At 38.1% G+C, this 20,788-nt stretch overlaps 1 protein-coding gene across 1 annotated transcript in view; it reads left to right on the plus strand.

Moving 5' to 3' along the window:
- Positions 1-20,788, plus strand: part of DENND3 (DENN domain containing 3) — a 38,533-nt gene that overhangs the window by 9,211 nt on the left and 8,534 nt on the right. The window contains exons 5-17 of the mRNA XM_085221750.1: positions 3,561-3,672; positions 5,224-5,343; positions 5,733-5,951; positions 7,328-7,449; positions 7,630-7,785; positions 10,950-11,046; positions 14,144-14,247; positions 14,573-14,754; positions 15,391-15,912; positions 16,972-17,234; positions 18,289-18,459; positions 19,446-19,575; positions 19,961-20,068. Of these exons, the coding sequence (XP_085077876.1) occupies positions 3,561-3,672; positions 5,224-5,343; positions 5,733-5,951; positions 7,328-7,449; positions 7,630-7,785; positions 10,950-11,046; positions 14,144-14,247; positions 14,573-14,754; positions 15,391-15,912; positions 16,972-17,234; positions 18,289-18,459; positions 19,446-19,575; positions 19,961-20,068 (2,306 nt within the window). The remainder of the gene's footprint in view (positions 1-3,560; positions 3,673-5,223; positions 5,344-5,732; positions 5,952-7,327; positions 7,450-7,629; positions 7,786-10,949; positions 11,047-14,143; positions 14,248-14,572; positions 14,755-15,390; positions 15,913-16,971; positions 17,235-18,288; positions 18,460-19,445; positions 19,576-19,960; positions 20,069-20,788) is intronic.

Genomic DNA, 20,788 nt, shown 5'->3' on the forward strand with positions numbered 1-20,788 from the left:
CAGGTTAATAAAACTGTGTGCTGTCCTGGTCTCGTAACAGAGATTTGTCATTCAGTTGCACATCTCTCCTTCCATATTGCTGGGGCACCTGGCTGTAAGATACTATTGTGTGGAGCTGCAAGGAGAGGGGAAGTGGTGAGGCTGACTTTTCCTGCTGGACTGGAAACTCAACTGCTTATGTTTCCATGATGTATTCTTTTGGAACTTTTTAAAATTTTATTTTTTAAGCTTGTAATCACTACTTGTTTTCCTTGATTCCATTTGATAGATAAATTCAAAGTATTCTGCTGTTTTTCTTTTATTTTTTTGATCTTGTAAAATACCTCTTGTGTGCTTCAGTGGGTGGAGAGGAAGGAGTGAAGAGATAACGTTGTTATTATTATTATTACTTTGTATTACTGATCTTTGTTTTTTCCAGCATCAGGAATAAAACAGTTGCTGGGATGCGTGGCTGTTCTGAATATAAGCAATTATAGCAAACAAGACCTCAGTGATACATTTTGAGCATAGTTCTCTGTACAGCTGGAGTTGTTTCAGGTTTTTGTAATGTTTCAAAACTTTGTCACTCTTTTCCTGTAACCTAGAAATGAAGTTATTTTCATGTCAGGTGCCTTAAGTGCAATCAGGTGGCCTATGGGTTAAACATTTAATTTAATGTTTTTATTGAGCAAATGTTCTCAAGTACTGGTGCCTTATATACAAATAATAACAGCAGATTAGCAGAGCATGTTTGTTATGCTTCAGTGTTGTTTTGCTGGATGCTTCAAGTGTTTTCTTTTGTTCTACCAGTCTGGGGATATGAAAGCAATTTCTGGTGGACCTGCAGCCATCAATTCTAGTATGTAACCCTTTCCTGGTAATAATTAGTGGAAAAATACTATTTGCTATTGTTGATGAAGGCCTGATGTTGAAGTAGCATCTAAACAGATTCTGCTTCTGTTCTGGATCCTGTTATAGCAAAAGATTCTGGGCTTGTTTAGCTTAAAGAGGAGAAGGCTCCAGGGAGACCTTATTGTGGCCTTCCAGTACTTGAAGGGAGCATATAAGCAGGAGAGGGAACAGCTGTTTATGAGGGTGGATAGTGATAGGACAAGGAGGAATGGTTTTAAACTGAGACAGGAGAGGTTTAGGTTAGATATTAGGAGGAAGTTTTTCACTCAGAGGGTGGTGACACACTGGAACAGGTTGCCCACAAGGAGGTTGTGGATGCCCCATCCCTGGAGGCATTTGAGGCCAGGCTGGATGTGGCTCTGGGCAGCCTGGTCTGGTGGTTAGCAACCCTGCACGTAGCAGGGGGGTTGAAACCAGATGATCATTCTGGTCCTTTTCAACCCAGGCCATTCTATGATTCTATGGAGATTTTATTTTTCACCAGAATTCTCCTGTGTACAACTGGTTGTTTCCATGACATGCAGTGCAAAGGGTTGCACATAGGTGGGTGATACTTGCTTTCAAGTAGAAGAGTTCTCAGAAGTGTTTTTTCATTGTAAGCATTCCTAGATAAAACTTGGGCTTCTGACCTTTCTCATATGGCCAAGTATTGTAGAAATAACAACTAAGAACAGAGATCAATCTCAGATTCAAAGTCTGTGTCAAACATTAGATCCATGTAAGTGCTTTGAACTGCAAGATGAACTTGCTAACTTTCATCATAGTGATGATCTTTGCATTGTTTAATTAATTTTACAGCTAGTTTTCATGTAACTAGTGTGCAGTAATTCCAAATCTAAAGCAGTTAAAATGGACTCTGCACCTCTTCCTAAAGCATGCAGATATGCATCGAGGTGGCTTCACAACACTGCAGTCATTGCATTATTCTGTGTTATTTGAAAAGTTTTGTTTTTAAATGGAGAGGTTTGAGCACTTTACACAATCTGTTTTTTACCACAGTCTGTTACTCTATGTGTAAAATGAAACATCCCTACCAGTAATCTCCTTCTGGATGAGCTCCTGTCTAGGATGGATGAATAGATTCCATTCAAATAGTAAATCTTCCAACCTATGTATTGGTCTTTTCAGCTGCCTTGAGAGCAGTGTACAAATTGCTCACAGCACTGAGGCAGTACAAAGGGCCTATTCTTATGTGTTCTTGTTAGATGAAATATCTGTTTGAAGGCAGTTAATAGAGGTAATGGAAGGTTCATAAACTCCTTAGCTCTCTCTTTAATGTTTCAGAGATTACCTCATTTATTTCAGCAGATGTTTGCAGTAGCAGAGCTGGCAGCTGCTATTACACTGCATTAATGGGCACAGTGTACTGATTAGGAAGCTCCTACTATCCCTTCTGTACATCTCCTCCTTCTCTTAACCAGATCAGGTTGATTCTGTTATAGCATTTACTGAGTGTGTTGATGCCTACTTTTCAGTTTTGAATAATAATAATAATAAGCAGCTGAAGTATTACAGTGTAATCATTCAAAATGATTCTACTCCCTGATTTTCTTTGAGAAATTTTAATTTCCCCTCCTCCACACCTTGCAGTAGCTGATGAGACCAGGACTGTTTCCAAACGTGAATTCATTAAATACTATGCTAATACAACAAAAAGCTCAATAATACAGGACAGTGTTTTTATTCCAGAATCTTAATTCCATGTACAAATATAATGTCCTGATTTCTAATATATCACCTGATTTATTCAGTTGCTTTGTAGACTTTCTTGCTCAAGAACAAGTATTCTTCTACAAGAAGCCAGTAAAGGTACCAAGCAGAATAAAACCTCAGTGGAGAATATAACCACATGAAGTTCCTAATTTTTGTACATAAAGCTCTGCAGGCTTAAATCTAGGTTTTTAGTTTCTAGTCATTATATTTCATTAGTTCTGTTGGACATTCTGGTATGTGGTCTTAATATCATGTTTAAACATTCATGAGTCGTTGGCACATAATACAAATGGCATGATATTTGTAGCCTTGGGACAGCTGAGGTACCACAGTTCTAAACCGGATTTGACAGGTTTGCACAGCTGTGTTTATTCATTTTGTGTTTAGGACTGGTAACAGTTAGCAGTGTCCAAGCAGACATAGACCTCATGCTAAATATGACTCAGATTTCCCTGCAGTTTAGCCTGTGTCTTTATTTCTCTTTTTTTTTTTTTTTTTGTCTACAACTTCTCTATTCCTGTGACACTACGTTCCTTTCCAGAGTTGATGTCTGATGCTTGGGATGAGATGACCATCAAGGCACTCTGCTGCAACTGTTGGTGTGCTGTTCTTGAAGCAGTTTCTATAGGCCACTTAGTATAGCTACATCTCACCTCTAGGTTTTTTCTGCCATCGTGAGACAAAATGTGTTAGCTCTGGTATATGATGTAGCATTATTTTATGAAAGAAAACAAAAAGCACCACCATTGACAACACAAAAACTTCTGCTTCTGTTGTACAACATCATAAAAATTAAATGGAACTATTGAAATATGTGGTAAATTAGAAACAAATAATTTGGTATAATAACTTCATTGCTGCTAATAATGTTTTTTAGCTTTAAGTTACCAGCAGAAAAGTTTCTTTCCTGTTCATGTGTTATTCTTTAAAAATGATTGTCTGTCATTTCATTCCAGCTTTTTAGTGCAACTGCGATCTTTCAAGGATTTAGATGTTGATGATCACGTAAAAGAATTTGCAGCAAAATTATTCTTAATACCCAGCCCGCCACCAGGACCACTGCACCTGGTAATTACTGATGCTGAATTTCATCATTATTTTAACATGACATGTTATAAAACTCTAGGATGTTGCTCTTGTATAAATTGGAGAAAGTTCTTTAGTATCAAGTCAGAGATTTCACCTGCTGGTGTATGATTGATGTCAATATCCATGCTCTGAAATTAAGGCTATGCATTATAAGTACAAGAAATAGTGTGACCAGGGTGTAGGCTGGAGCACTGGCATGCTTGTTAGTCATACTGTTTAACTTTTAATACTTTGCATGGAAAGATTAGGTTCATCCTGACTAGTTACTGTATGAAATGATGCCATGAGTACATCTGGGCACAGCATAATCCTACTTGTGGTTTGCTGAGAGTCAGCCCATATAATCTCTACTAAAAGCAGCTGGAAGCTCCAGTCTGCACCTGCTCTATATGAAAGGAAGTTTACCTTTCACTTTTACAATATGTTACTGCCATCTCACTACATACACATGCCTGAACACAAGTAAATTATGTAGCTGTGTCACTTGACCCAAGTGTGGGAGGTCCCTGTCTTGTGCCTGATGCGTATGTCATCATGGCTGTCATCTTGATTGTGTGTTGGATTGATGTGCAGCTATATGACTAAGAAATAATGCAGCCCCTGTGGAAAAAAATGAGAGTAAAGAAATAAGTTGCTAGGACAACACATATGGTTCTGGACTTGTTTGTATCTTGTCTGAGTGGCTCTGGGGAAGCAGAGCAGTATATATTGAATTAAATGTTATGGATAGGGTGGATTTGCTGCTGCATGGAAAAGACCTAGCTGAGAAGAGAAACTCACGTAAATGTTCGTATTCTATGTGGAAGCTAAGATGCCTGGGTTGTATTTCTTTATAACCCTTCAAGTCAAGCTGGATGTCAGCTGAGTTGATGGTTTCAGCACGTTACCTTTCACATAGCTGAAATAATTCTAAGAAGGCAGTGCTTCAGCTGTATGCTTCTCCTTAGCTGATTGCCTTGACCCAGGGGTTAAAGCAGAAACAAATAGCATAGCTGAAAGATTGGCTAAACCAGCTGCCAAGAGCTCAGAGATGCAGCACATACAGTATTCACCCCCCTGACATTTGAACAGGAATATCTGACACATGGAAAGATGTTTGGTTCGGTTTGTTTTGTCATCTTCATTTCAGTTCATGCCCAGTACTTTTGTTCATACTTTTCCTATTATTTCCTATATGAATTTTATCTACAATTGGGAAATCTGAACTTTTTCTGCAAATATAAATTGCATGATTTTATTTAAATTAGAACAAATAAGATTTTAAAAGCCTGTTAAAATAGTTCCTTGCAAGTTTTATTGGCTGAAGATTGTACAGTTATGACAGGAGACAAAGTTAATTTTAATCTTTCAAACTAGATGCTATGCCCTTTCATGTTTCCCATTATTTCTATTTCCATTTTCCTCAGGATGCTAATACCTGTTGTCTTGCAGTCATTTGATTTTAATATTTTGTAATTGGAAATAAAGTTCTGAAATAAATGTGGTGTGGAAACACTTTCACTAAGAAGTAGAAAACATCTGTTTCAACAGGTATTTAATATGAAACCACTTCAAATAATTATTCCTTCACGAGAGGATCCGGACAGTCCAGTTATTGACTTGGATCTTCATCTTCCATTGCTGTGCTTCAAGCCAGAGCAGGTGCTGCAGGTAAACCCAGTTAACACTTTCAAATGTATTTGAGATTGGCTGTAGTGGAAATTTGTGATTTTAAAAGGAAACAAGATGTTTTAGTTACCCAAAGAACATTACAAACCCAAGAATTCAGATATGCCTATTCTTGAGCATGGGGTTTGTTTTACCTTTGTGAGATAACCCACGTTTCAGCTTAGCCTTTATCTTCACTGACATTGGTGGCAAAACTCTTGCTGACGTCCACTGTCACTGTTTTTGTCTCTTCTTAGTATAGATCCCTAAGTGCATATTATTTCAATTTAAAAAGGTAACTATTGAGGCTGTTTTGGAAGCAGATGAAATATTTGTGTATGTATTGTATGTTCTGAGTATGACTCTTCACAAACACTTCTTGTTGTTTTCAGATTATTACCTGTATTTTGACTGAGCGGAAAATGGTGTTCTTCTCTTCTGACTGGGCCCTGCTGACACTTGTGGCTGAGTGCTTTATGTTATACCTTCATCCCCTTCAGTGGCAACACACCTTTGTGCCTCTTCTGTCTCGTCATATGCTGGATTTTGTAATGGCTCCAACATCTTTTCTTATGGGATGTCATGCTGATCATTTTGAAGTAGTTAGCACAGTACGTCTTTTGACTGATACCATTGATACCATTCTTGCTGCTCAGTTTCTATGCATTTATTTGCTTGCTTCTTTCAGATGCAGCTTGGAACATTTTTTAATTAGATGTATTAGAAATGAAGAAACTGAAAGTAACGAAGCCATGGAAATAGCTTCTTCTTATACCCCTTACCTTTCATTTCTTTGAAGAATAACAAACACGTGACTTCTGGGAGTTCTGTTTTCAATTCAGGAAAAATTCTGTGGTGTTGTTTGTGTATAAACAGTTTCCCTTCAGATCAGTGAGGTTTTTTTGTTTGGTTGGTTTTTTTTTTTTTTTTTTTTTTTTTTGGAGGGAGGGAGGGTGAATTAGATGCCTTTTCCAGGTTAAGAGGTGAGCATGAACTTGAAAACGCTCTAGTAGTGCTGCTGTTCCTTATGATGGAGTTGAGTAATTAATAAAAAGGAAAAAATAGCAATATAAAGAATACAATTTCTCACTTATTCTGAAGATTTGGTTTTGTCGTCATCTTTCAGGCTCTTATTTAAATAAATGTCTTTCAGTGGGTAAAAATAATCTTGGTTGCTCCAAAAGATTTAAGAAAGACTCAGCATCATAGTGCTGGGCTAATGAGAATATTCTTTTTTGGATGTGTTGCATCTGTTTTGAATGCTCACAGAAGACCTAACATGGAAAAACTTGTGAAAGTTTGTTTTGTCTTAATCCATCTGGTTATAAACCAAATGTAACCCTTATGTCTAATTAAGTCCAATTTAAATCTAAGTATTAAACCTTTTTAATAACAATTCTTTTTAACATAAAATGATCTCCCTGTCAGAAATATCTACAGATTAGAGAGCACACTTTGATGTCATTTGAAAGATTTTTGTGTGCTTATAGATGCTGTATTACAGTCAGGTCTTTAAGATTGTTAAAATTGCAAACTGATGGATCTGCCTGGCCTTACAACTCCATATAACTTCTTGTGCATTAGCATGTGTTTCAGTGTTTGAAACTCTTCTGACACACCACATAGTAAATACAGGAATAAATGCTGAACATATACAGCTTTTGTAGAACTTCTTTCCATACATAGGTGTGGTTTTGTACATATCTTCGTGTGTGTACTTTTTCAAGGTGTGGCTTTAACACTCAGTATTAATTTAATGCTACGTAAAGAGCATATTAGTTACCAAATGTTTGTGAACTAAGATCAGTGTCTACAAAATTAATGACACGTATCTTGTAAGCTTAGATATCCATGTGGTCTTCTAGTTTGGGGAAAAAAAGTAATCCTTTTCTGATTTATCTTCTGGCTGAAATAATTCACTGCCTGAATTAGATTAAGGAGAAATAGCAATATGTTTTCCATAATTCTACTTTTTTTTTCTTAAAAGGAAGCTGAAGATTTAATTCTAATTAATATCGATGACGGGAATATTTCATATTCAAAAATGGTTGAAGAGGAGCCTGAAATTCCAGATGTTCCAGCACAAGCAGCAGAAACTTTCAAAAAAAGGTGAAAAGATGTTGAAGCTGTGTTTATCATAGGGCATAGAAAGAGGGTCCAACATGATTTATGATAATAAAAAATGAATTGTTTTGTATTATGTAATATTAAGTCTAAGTGACTTTTTCCCCTAACAAATGTCAAGATGTGGTGTTTGGATGCAACTTGATACTTTTCTTCTCTCTGTAGAGCGGAGAGTCTTCAACTGCATTACGATTTAGAGCTGTGTCATCTCCGTGCCACCACAGATCTTGGTGAACTGCAGATGCGCAGAAGGGCTTGGCAGCAGAAACTGAACACAGAAGTTCAGCAAATGACTTTGCAGTTAATTGTTAATATCTTCAGGTCAGTGGATGTAGTATTTGTATTATGAGAGCATATGGTTGCAGTTAAGATGCTTCCTCTTTATTGAGAATACTCTTAATTTGTCTTACTTCCTAGGTGTTCTGTATATCTCTGATGTTTTGTGAGGAAATGTGAGAAGGTGGTCCTGCTTAGAATATGAATAATAAATGTATTCTGGTACGTACAGTGCCTCCTCTAGGTGGCCCTGCTTGAGTAAGGGAGTTGAACCAGATGAACTCTAGAATCTATTCCAGCCTCTACCTTTCTGATATGCATGGCTAGGAAATCTTATATAAAGCTGTTCTAATTCCTGAATTTGCATGTCTCTTATGCGAAGATTTCAGAAAGAGGAGTGCAGCTCTTATAATTAAGAAAAACTTAAATCCCAGGGATATTAATTTGTAAATGAATACCATATTGGTCAGTCATGCTACAGAAAAATGAATCATAGAATCTTCTGAGTTGGAGGGTAGCCTTTGAAGGTCACCTAGTCCAACTCTCCTGCAGTGAACAGGGACATCTACATCAGGATGCTCAGAGCCCTATCCAGCCTGACCTTGAATGTCTCCAAAGATGGGGACCTCTCTAGACAACCCTCTTCCAATGCTTCACCACCCTTATTATAAAGAACTTTTTCCTTCTGTTCAATCTAAATCTCCCTTCTTTTAGTTTGAAACTGTTTCCCCTTGTCCTATCACAGCAGGCCCTGCAAAAGAGTCTGTCCTCTTCCTTCTTATAGCCCCCCACTTTAAATACTGAAAGGCCATTCTCAGGTCTCCTTGTAGCCTTCTCCAGGCTGAACAGCCCCAGCTCTCTCAGGCTGTCCTCTTAGGGCAGGTGTTCCATCCCTTGAATCACTTTTAGTAGCCTTCCTCTGGATGTGCTTTAACAAGTCCACGTTTCTTCTGTATTGAGGACTCCACACCTGAACACTCAACATTGCACAGTAGAGGGGCAGGATCACCTCCCTCACCCTGCTGGCCACACTTTTTCCAGTGCAGCCCAGGAGATGATTGACTTTCTGAACTGTTGCTGGCTCGTGTTCTACTTCCCATCCACCAGCATCCCCAGGTCCTTTTTGGCAGGGCTGTGCTCCGTACTTCCATCATCCTGCTTGTACTGATAGTGAGGGTTGCTGTGACCCAGATGCAAGCCCTTGCACTCTGTTGAATCTAATGATGTTTTCTTGGGCCCACTACTTGAATCTGTATAGTTCTTTCTGTGTGACATCCTGTCCCTTGAGCGTGTCAGCTGCACTGTGCAGCTTGGTGTTATCCACAAACCTGCTGAGGGTGTGAATTCAAACTGAGACAGTAGAAGAGCTAAAAACAACTTTGGGAGCTCAAGGACTCCTGAGCTGGCTAGATGGAAAAAATGCTGAGAAGGCTTGAGGCATTCAGAGATAGCAACGGTGTGAGTAAGAGTAAGGGAAGGAGAAGAGCTGGTGAAACTCAAATACAGTATTAGCACAATAGTTTGGTGGTGGAATTTTAACAATGATGTAGAGTAGAGCTTGGATTTTTTCCTCTAGAAAAGAGGTCTAGTTATATTACTATTCCTTGTTCTTAAGTTCATCTAATGTATGGATACACATCTTACCACAGTACCCATTGTAAATCCTGCTATTATTTTCTTGTCTTTGGGGCAGTTATGGTGGTATGGTAGGTCATTTCTAAAAACGTGCAGAAAATTGCTGGTTGATGTGCCTAAGCTTGATTTCATTTGCGTAGATGCTAACATATTCAAGCATGAGAATAAAACTGCTTGCCTGGCATTTCTGAAAAATCTTACTGCAGATAACTGTCTCCATCTGTTTCTCACTGCCTCATGTTGGAGATGAAGTTCCTGATGGCTCAGCTACTGCATTGCTCACATGAATGCTCTCTTAATGCTTTCAGTAAGGAGATACAGTGCAAATACCAGGTCTTTGTTAACCTGCTTGCTTTTGTTGGATCGGCTTAGGGAGCGTTCATACAAACTGCTGGGCCTTCCACAAGGACAGTAGCTGCTGATTGTGAAGGAAACAACAGGTTACAGATAACACAGCTGGATCTGGAGAATAAAATGTGTTTACAGCCTAATGTGTCACTGCTATGGGATTTGGTGGATTTCAATGTAACTGTAACACACTAAATGCTTGGCTACAAAAAATGAACAGATACTTTGCTGCTTGATATAATAACATTTTTGCAAAGGAATTGATTCCTTTCCTGCTTGCTTTCTCCTTTCCTTCAAACTTCGTCTTTGTTCTTTTTTTTTTCCAGCATTGTTTCTTCTATCTTCTAAAACTATATGTCTACCAGCGTCCAGGAGTGAAGGAAAGTAAATCTCTAATGCTATTCTGCTGCCATTTGGTACTGTCTTCAGTGAAGCACTGTATTTTTGTGTGCATGGACGTTTTGTGTTTGAAGAAAACCATGATAAATTCTATATAATTGTGTAGAAATATATACTTGTAATAACTACCATTGACCTGAACCCATATGGCTTGATAAACTGCTTATAGGCTTATATCACTGATCTGTGAAAGATGTGTGATAAAGCAGTCTGGTTTTCCAGGGATGGCCTAGGGCCTCTGTCTGCTGTGGTCATGTATATACTAAGAATTGCATCCATTTTTTCATAATGCTTCCTGGTTTATTTCACTAATTCTGTTTCTTTAGACATCACACAATCATCAGTTATTGCTGGCTTGAGGATCAGAGTTTTCGAGTGCAGCAAGAAGTTATCTGTTATCTCATGCACCTTAGAGATGCAGTGCAGTGGGACAACATGAGGCCTGGTCATATATCCAGATTGCCCATGTGAATGCTTGCCATCATAATGCTTAAAATGGTTTGTCTGTGATTCAGTGTGTTAATGCTATTTCAGGACCTGAGACAAATTATGACTTAAATATAAAGATTCCTCTCCATGTGTTGTTGAAATTGGTCACCCTTAAGTGAATTTGCTGATTGGAAATGGCAGTCACAGCAGGTAGCCTGTCTTCATGTAAGAGTCTGTGTTCTTTTCCTCTGTTTGAGAAACTCAGACTTGCTCATTAAAACTCAGTTTGCCTTCTGATATTGCAACACATTTCTAGTAGTACTAGTGGGCTGCTGCTGCAAAACTTACAACTTACAAATCTGCAAGCATATTTATCTTTTTATTTATTTTATCCTCAGGGAGGTAAAAGACCACCTAAATTATGAACACAGAGTGTTTAACAGCGAAGAATTTCTGAAAACAAGGGCAATAGGAGACCAGCCATTTTATGGAAAAGTAAGTTCAGTATTAAATATGTTGTAATTCTGTTATTAATCTGTCCTTGAGAATTAATGTCAGAAATTAATGAAATGGTCATGGTTTGGTCTGTGTAGTGTTACTGACTCACTAGATTTCACACTTATTTACTATAAACAGCATTTTGGAGAGCAAGGTATCTAGTTTCAGAGCAAATTACAGAAGCACAGCAGAAGAACGAGCGACACAAGTCAGAGTACCTGCTTTAGCTGAAGCCTGAGCACCATGGCAAGCAGTTGATGGTGCCTGTTTGGCTCCAGGCCATGAACCCATTTCTCATAATGCATGACAGTGAAAGCATGCTGTGGATACTGAATGCCAGTTTGCTCATGTTGGGTTATAGGATGTGTACGATGTCAGATGATCTGTGTCCTTAGGGCCTGTGGCATTCTTATGCATGTGGGGTATGAGTTGAGAGAGCTGATGTGATTTACCAGGTATTCTGACTGTGGCTTACTTTTATGAAGCCCATGAAATAAGACATGAATAGTACATGGCCTTGTGCCAAGCTCATAGACTACAGCCCCTCAGGCCTAAAATCCCCAGATAGTTTTTCCTAGCCCACCTGCTAACACAGAATATTAGTACATATTGGAATATAAATCCCTCCAGCTGTGTGGATTTTGTCTGTAGAAGTTCTTTTCATTACTGCCATCATTGCCTTGATCCTGCTGTTAGTGTAAGCTTGATTTAGGCCCTCTGAAATTCCCAAGTGATTTAGTTTTTGTCAGTGTGTGTGGTGAGACAGATGTCTATAAAGAATACAGATGTGTTTTCCTTTGGAGCACTGTTGCAGGAGTATGCTTTTAAAATAATGGCTTTATATGTCTGAATATATAACGTCTTTGGTGGAAGACTCACTGATCCTCAAAGGCTGGAGATCCTTTGGGTGAGGAGGGGAAGTAATGAAGAGGGAAGTGAGAACAGAAAAAAGAGAGGGGTCAGGGGGAGAAAGAGGCTGAGAACTGACAGATTTGTGTTGGAGTTTCTCATAGTGCTAAAGCTAAGTTGAGATCTTCATCCTTGCAATTGAGACTAGTATTTTTACATTAAACTGTTTGCACAGTTAATTAGTTTAATATTAACCTTCAATTAATTGAACTGTTGCATATCTGAGAAGCAGGATTTACATCTTTTTAAGGTTTGTGTCTAATCATCTACGGTGTTCTAGGAGAATTCTGTTGCAACAAAGCAAGCCAATATTCCAAGATTTTCAACTCATAATTTTTAAATAGCAGAGTTATTAACTAATCAAAAGCATATATTAGTTAAGTAATAAATTATTTCAAGACTTACCCTGATCTGAACCTGATTTATGAAGTGATGTAAGAAATCTTCTCCAATTAATGTCATAGTTCTTAACAGATACTTAATAAACTGGGTTCTTATCCCAGCCTACTTTAAGTTGAGCTGTTGTTTAAGTTCCTTAAAAATAATGAAGTTGTGTGCGTGTCACTTTTTTTGGTGAAACTATTAGTTCTTCAGTAAGCTGTGGGTTGAAGCAGAAATTAAACGGTGAGTAGCGATAGGCTTGCTTTCAAGTAAATCTCACAGGATAACAAAATATGGAGTAATTGCTGTTGGTATCTAGTGTTACTGGCAGCGTTAGTGTTATCTAGTGATAGCTAGTGTTATCTCAAGTAGTTATCTTTAAAAACCTTTAGAAAGGACTCCTTTCTTCCAGCATGTCAGCTTATGAGAGCAGCCCTTCAGAGACGGTCCTGGGGGTGCTGATGGATGAAAAACTTAGCATGAGCCAGCAGTGTGCTCTTGCAGCTCAGAAAGCAAATGGTACCCTGGGCTCCATCAGAAGAGGGGTGGCCAGCAGGGACAAGGAGGTGATTGTCCCCCTCTACTTTGCTCTTGTGAGGCTCCATCTGCAGTACTGCATCCAGGTCTGGAGCCCCCAGTACAAGAAAGACAGGGAGCTGTTGGAGAGGGTCCAGAGGAGAGCCACAAAGATGATCAGGGGACTGGAGCACCTCCCCCGCGAAGACAGGCTGAGGGAGCTGGGCTTGTTCAGCCTGGAGAAAAGAAGGCTGCGGGGTGACCTCATTGCAGCCCTTCAGTACCTAAAGGGAGCCTACAAACAGGAGGGGAATCAACTCTTTGAAAGGGTAGGTAACTGCAGGACAAGGAGAAATGGTTTTAAGTTGAGGGAGGGAAGATTTAGGTTGGATGTCAGGAGGAAGTTCTTTACAGAGCGGTGAGGTGCTGGAACAGGCTGCCCAGAGAAGTTGTGGATGCCCCGTTCTCGGAGGTGTTCAAGGCCAGGTTGAATGGGGCCCTGGGCAGCCTGGTCTAGTATTAATTAAATGGGGGGTTGGTGGCCCTGCATGTGGCAGGGGGGTTGGAACTTCATGATCCTTGAGGTCCCTTCCAACCTGGGCCATTCTGTGATTCCTGTGCATATAACAGGGAATAAAATATGCCATCTACTGGAGAATACGTAAAGCAGAAATTTGTAAAATAGCATCTATGGAGGCACTAGGGATGCATTGTAAAGGAATGTGTAAGAGCTGAAAATGGACAGATAAGTGGCATCTTGAGTATGAACTGTCTATTTGTTGATGTAATGTTTCCATTAATTTCAGAATATCAGTATTACTTACAAATCTTTCTCATCTGTATTTTCAAAGCATCTTAGGAAAACATAGATACATAATCAATAACTTATAAAGTGAAAAAATAGTAACTGCAGGACTAACAAGGGTATTTTAGGCAAGCTTTTGGAATATGCTATTAATGTAAAGTTTTTTTTTTTTTTTTTTTTAAACTTACATTTAAAGGCACAGATGTTTTTCTGTTAGTGCTACGTTTAAACTACAGTAGCTAAATCTGCCTCTTTTGCTCAGTATTTCCCATTTTTGGTTTGCTTTCATCTTTTGGAAGGTGGTCTGAGGTTACTGTTTGCCTCTAAGCAAACTCAGAAGGTGACTGAATGCTGAGTTAGTTCTGTTTTTTGTGATTGCTAAAATGAATGTTTTCAGTTGTATGTCTTGAAAGATGATAAAAATATTCAAAACGTGCTGCTAACTTATGAATGTTCCACAGCTAACCAGTCTGTCTCTCACAGGTTTTAGAGACCTACATGTTTCACTCTTTCCTTAAAGCTCGTTTGAATAGAAAGATGGATGCTTTTGCTCGACTTGAATTGAGCACCCAGTCTGAAGAGGATAGGTAACTTTTTCACCTTGCTTGTTGTGGTTTTGAACTTTTATCAGAGATAAGTGGTATGAGTGGTAAAAGACCTTTTGACTGTACTGGTATGAGATTAGGTTCCTATGAATAAGATTGTGACTAATTAATGGGCCATTTTATTAAGCTTACTGTGAAGGAGTGATACGGATGTGTCCAGTCATGGCTGTCAAAACTGTAAATTGACACTATGATTATAACTTGATTTTTTTTCTTCTTGCTGTTTCATAGTGTTAAGCAGTTATTTAGTTTATGTATATATGCAGAATTTTAAACCTAATTATATAATTTTTACATTATTTTTCAGATTCAACTTGATGTTTCGTACTCCGAGAAGACTTACTATGGAGAAAATGGCTTCTAAAAGATTTAATTCACAGAACATCATTAACAGACGTATGGTAATCAGTATGCCTAATCTGCAAGATATCAAACTACCAGAGAGTCCTACTAGAAAATCCTCACTTCGAAGAATAGAGACAGGCATTGGTGAGTGAAGAATGTGCTGAACGAATATGGTGGTGTTTTTTTTTCTTTTTTGTATGATATCATTGAATGATTTCCACAAAAACAGTGTCAAATGCTGGAAGGAAATGGTGAGCTGGGTCATTTTCTGCTGGGGCCCCATCTGTGCTTCTCTTTGCATGTTAAATCAGCCTGTATTCTGCATTAAGTTGTGCTGTACCACAAAGGATAGGGACATAATTACTGTCCTTACTGACCTTATGTCCATTTCTCCACTGCATTTAAATATCTGCTTAGATTTACCTTTGTGTAACTAAGCAAATCCTTTTCAAACTGCAGATATGGATTTACTCACACATGTAATTTTACTTGTGTATTTTTATGTATTACATAAAGAGATATATGAATAATGTGAATGTATACATCTTAAAAACATGTATTCTCTAGGAAGGATGTTACCAGAATGGGGAGTATTCTGACATTAATAAGGATCTATATAGGAATACATTTGTGTCCTTAGCATAACTTTAATCTTAAGGAATTTTATGCAATTTAATTGAAGAAATTGTTGTGATGGGATTCTTTTTGTTCATAGTACTGCTGGTTGCAAAAAAATTCATGCTTTTACTAATTCCTGTACCACCTTTTTTTCACTTCTAGCTGTGAAAAAGCCCTCCAAATCAGTTAGTACATTCAAAATCCCAGAAATTCACTTTCCTCTGATGAGCCACTGTGTTCACTCCTACTATACAGAATTCTTCAACCATCTCAGCAAAGCTATAAATACCTTACCACCTGATGACTCAGCATTGCTGGCAAGGTACTTCTACCTCCGAGGACTTATTAGTTTGATGCAAGGGAAACTACTAAATGCACTTTCTGACTTTCAGAACCTAGATAAAACAGACTTAAGAATTTTCCCTACTGAACTTGTAAGAAAAATTGTGGAAACCTTGCCTCCTTCTGAGCGTTTTCAAGCTGAACGCAAGCCTGAGCTGAAGAGGCTGATAAGCCTAGTGATGGAACAACAAAGGGAAGTGACAAAAATAGATGACCATGTAAAGCACTTTGAATTGCCAAAAACACACATGCAACTGGATGACTTTGTGAAGCGAATCCAGGAGTCTGGGATTGTCAGAGACACAGACACTATACATCGGTTGTTTGATGCCTTAACTGTAGGTGGGTACAGGGTACATTTTTATTGATCATCTACACTGACACAATGACAATTTAAAGCTATTTTTGCTTTTGTGAACTAGGATAAAAGAAAATTTGTCTCCACTTGTTTCTCTTCTTAATTAATAGTCAACTCGGTATGTGAGCTTTTGTTTAATTCAAGTAAGTGTGGAGAGTAGGTTGAATGTATACAGGATGTATAGATGTGTGTATGCACAGGTACATGTATGCACCTGTATGTACCACAGTAAGAGATGAAGAGTCCTCTTACCTATTTAAGCATACAACTTAAAATTTTTCAGATTTAATTCATGGAGTAGTTTTTATTCATTTTGTGTTTTAATGGTGTACAGTTCTGCTTTGGCTAAGATGAGTCAAGTGACTATAAGCCTGTCCTAATTGCTAATGGATATTATCTTATAAAATCACTAAGTAATGTGGCAAGGTGGCAGACTGTTGAAAAGAACTAGCAAAATACAGAATTCAAGTGGCTACAGTTAAATTCCTCTTGAATCGTTATCATAGCAAATGGAGAACTTATGTTTGTGTTTGAGAGAACTTTCTTCTCTTGTGATAGATTTCTAAAAACATAGATTAAGAGTGCTTTTATAAAATACTATTCAGTTCTATTTCTATACCTTCTTACTCAGTCATTGTTATATTTTGTGGCCACAGAGATTAAACATCAGTTAAAATAGCGAATTTTTTTATGCCAAAAGTAGTATACATCTCACAAGAACTTGAGATTCTGCTGTCCAAGCTCACTTGAATTCTTAGAATAATTAAGTAAGTACTTGGAATAACTGTTGCTGAAGTCTTTAAATTAATTAATTAACTCTAGCTTTTATCCTGGGTTGGTAAGTATGTTGTATATTTGCATTCTGTGGAACCAAGAACTGAAATGCCATGGTGAGAAGTATTCAGTTCAGTAGTGCTTACCCAGTTCTGCTTATCTATTTTACTGTTAGAAATGCAACCTGGAAGCCAATATCTTTTAAAACTATCTTTCTATTTAAATCTGCATAATAATTTCTCACAGTAAACAGGTTTTAAAATTTTTAGGGCAGCAGAAACAAATTGATCCTGAAACATTCCGAGATTTCTACAACTACTGGAAAGAAACTGAAGCAGAAGCTCAAGAGGTGAATCTGCCACCAGCAGTAATAGAACATCTGGATAAAAATGAATGTGTCTACAAGCTATCCTGCTCAGTTAAAACTAACTATGGTGTAGGAAAAATAGCACTGACCCAAAAGCGCTTATTCCTTTTGACTGAAGGAGGACGTCCTGGCTATGTCCATATTGCTGCTTTCAGGGATATAGAGGTGGGCATCGAGTCATTTTCTTCAATAATTTTTCTTCAATAATTCTACTTTGAGGTGACAGCGCCCTGGAATAAGCTGCTCAGAGAGGGTATGATGTCTCCTTCTCTGGAGATTTTCAAAACTGACCCGGATACTTTCCTGTGCAGTTTGCTCTAGGGAGCTTGCTTTAGCAGCAGGGGAGGGTTGGAGTAGATTATCTCCAGTGATCCCTTCCAACCCCTGTGATTCTGTGGATGACAAGCAATGTTCCATTCTGCTGAAAGACCTACCTTAGACTGTCTCAGTAAGAGCTGTAATGAATGGCTCTGAAATCAGAAACTCACAAATGGTAAGAGGTCTCGGAGAAGTGAATGTGTGCTACATGCTAGGATGGTGTGGTTTAAAAATCTGGAGTCCTTAACCTGTAGATCACAGAATCGCAGAATGGCCTGGGTTGGAAGGGACCTCAACGATCATGAACCTCCAACCCCTTGCCACAGGCAGGGCCACCAACCTCCCCATTCAGTACTAGACCAGGCTGCCTAGGGTCCCATCCAACCTGGCCTTGAACACCTCCGAGGACGGGGCATCCACAACCTCTCTGGGCAGCCTGTTCCAGCACCTCATCACTCTCATAGTAAGGAACTTCCCTCTGACATTCAACCTAAATCTTCTCTCCTTCATTTTCTTTGTCCTGCTGTTATCTACCCATTCAAAGAGTTGACTACCCTTCTGTCAGTAGGCTCCCTTTAGATACTGAAAGGCTGCAATTTAGATATATAGGACACAAGGCTTGGTACACAGAACCAGAGGAGTATAATAACATGAATGTTAAATGTACTTTTTTGACCACAGTGTTAGAGCACCAATCTGTATCCACTCTATAGTGAAGCCTGGGTGATACTGTTAGCAATGATCATTTTCATAAAACCTGTTAATAGATCATTTCTGCTTAGTGTGTGTATGAACAACTGAAATATTAACTGTAGTTAAATAAGGAAAGTAACCTGCAGGATTAATATGGCATCTTAGCTGTGACTGCATAGTCCACCTTCCTTGCTTTTCTTGTTTCCAGGATGTTAAGAACACAACTGTAGCTTTCCTTCTTTTGAGAATACCTACTCTGAGGATTGAAACGATATATAAAAAACAAGTATTTGAAGCTAACCTGAAAACTGAGTGTGATCTCTGGTACCTGATAGTGAAAGAAATGTGGGCTGGAAAGAAAATGGCAGATGATCACAAGGTATAAAAATGGGCACAGCCAACTGAATAAATATGAAATATGTGCTTTCTGTTTCTGTTCTAAATAATTCTTATATCAGTCTTGGAATTTCTTGGTTTTAGCATGTGATAGCTATGTAATAAGCTGTTGTTTTTGATGTTACTTTAAAAAAAAAATAACATATAGTACATCCAGAATACTAGCAAAATAGTACATTTAAATATGTACAATTAAATACTGCATTTAAAAATAAGGGATTTGTTTTTCTCCATTAAATTGAACTTTTTTGTTTAGTTACGAGTTTTGTGAAATAGGTTGGTAGCTTAAGGTTACAAAATTAGAGCAGTGATCCTAAAAGAAGCTTACCATGCCTTACTTCCCTTACAAAGTGTAATGTTTAGAGGGATTATTTTTTTTTTCCTTTGCCGTGATGGAATCTTGGTAGGTGTAGATCCTTTGAATAAACAGAGCAAGAGGTGTTCTTCTGCCACAAAACCTTTGAGGAAGAAAAAGGATCATACAAGCATGGTTTCCAGCCAAAATACTAAATTCTCCATGAGTGATGAATTTAATATTGAAAATGTATTGGTGATTTTTTAGGAAGGATTGGGAGAGTATTAGATGAGATCAAGAAAAATGTACTTCTCTACTATGCAGAGAGGTCCAGGATGGAAATTGGTGTCTGTCCTGTGTGTGCTGTGTGTCTTCCATCAGTCCAATTCATACAGTTTCAGTTGTGCATTCTGAATCAAAATTGTGCCAGATCTGAAGTACCTCTTTCAGTGCAATGAATTAACCGTAGCTCTCGGTTCTCTGCTCTATGCCCTTGCTTTGGAGTGAAATGTGATGTGATAGAGGGGTTTGCTTGCAGGTAGCATGGGTTATGCTCCAGGAAAGCAACTGGCTAGTGCTTGTGCCTAGATGTGACTTGCGTTACGATGGTTGAATATGGAGACATGCAAGAATGATGAGTAGTGGGTAAGCTACAGTAAGACTTTTTTCTTTAGGATCCTCAGTATATTCAGCAAGCACTGACAAATGTTCTTCTGATGGATGCTGTCGTTGGTGCACTGCAGTCCTCCAAAGCCATATATGCAGCCTCTAAACTGTCTTATTTTGACAGGATGAAGAATGAAGGTCAGTCATGTAACAGTGCTATGAAGCCTGCTGCTATCTCATCATCTATTTCATCTTTTCTGTTTACAGTATGTTTTTCAAACTGGTTATCTGTAGAGATGTAAGATGATGATAGCTTTATTGCCATACTTTATTAAATATTTATTTTTATTTAGTTAGAAACCTATATTGATATCAATATATTGTGTAGGGTAGGTTTTTCTTGTGTTTTTTTTTTTTTGATAAATGCATGCTTCTTCTATTTAAGTACTGCCTGGGCTTTCACAGTCAGCTAAAGTTAGAAGGAAAAATGGGAATAAATGGTGCATAATTATTCTTTTATGAGGGTTATAGATCTGTTTCAGGCTCAAGTATGCACTTATGACCTTTTAAAAACCTATTTTAGTGCCTATGATGATCCCCAAAACAACCTCAGAGACATTAAAGCACAAGATCAACCCATCAGCTGGTGAGACATTTCCACAGGCAATAGATGTCTTGCTTTATACTCCAGGTAAGGTGATGTATTTCTTTATAGTAGCCTTAATTAACCTATAAAATGTTCTCTCCCAACACCTGGTATTATGATTGCCTGATTTTGTTCACATTCTGACAGGCCTTGGTTGTGTATAGAATACTAAAACAGAAAATTATTGAAAAAGAACAGTGATATATTAAGATAGCTTTCACAGTCTTAAGTTGCCATCCCATGTGTATATGAATTTTAACTATCTTCAATTATATGTTAATGTGTCAGTTTGCCATTAAGTCTTCTACCTTGCTTATTGAGCAGTGGTGTTTCAGTACTGATCAGTGTTCATTTTCAGTAGTCATATAGGAGTGTTTAGTTGAACCACAGTGCAGAAATCCCAGCCAGATCTATATTCCTGTGACTCTCACTGTATAGTATGTGATCTAATGTCTAATTCATCCAATGTGATTTAAGTCCATGCCTGAAGAATGCATAATTTTCCCTGTGATCTTTTGTGTGATATTTGGCACACTTATCTGTCACTAATTGAAAATGCACTGGAAAAAAGAAGTCAGGGGCAAAAGCTTCATCTCATTTTAGCTGCTTAATTTGGATAGTCTTGGATTTTTCAGAGCAGTCATATGTGCACTTAATAAGATTTCAACCCAAATGTAAATGAAGGTTTTCACCTCAGGTTTCACACCTGGAAGTGAGGAGTGTGCTGTTAGTGTGTACTTATGAGAAATGACTTGCATAGGGATT

This window comes from Meleagris gallopavo, chromosome 3 (assembly GCF_905368555.1).
Source record: "Meleagris gallopavo chromosome 3, MGAL_WU_HG_1.1, whole genome shotgun sequence".
Classification (NCBI taxonomy): Eukaryota; Metazoa; Chordata; class Aves; order Galliformes; family Phasianidae; genus Meleagris; species Meleagris gallopavo.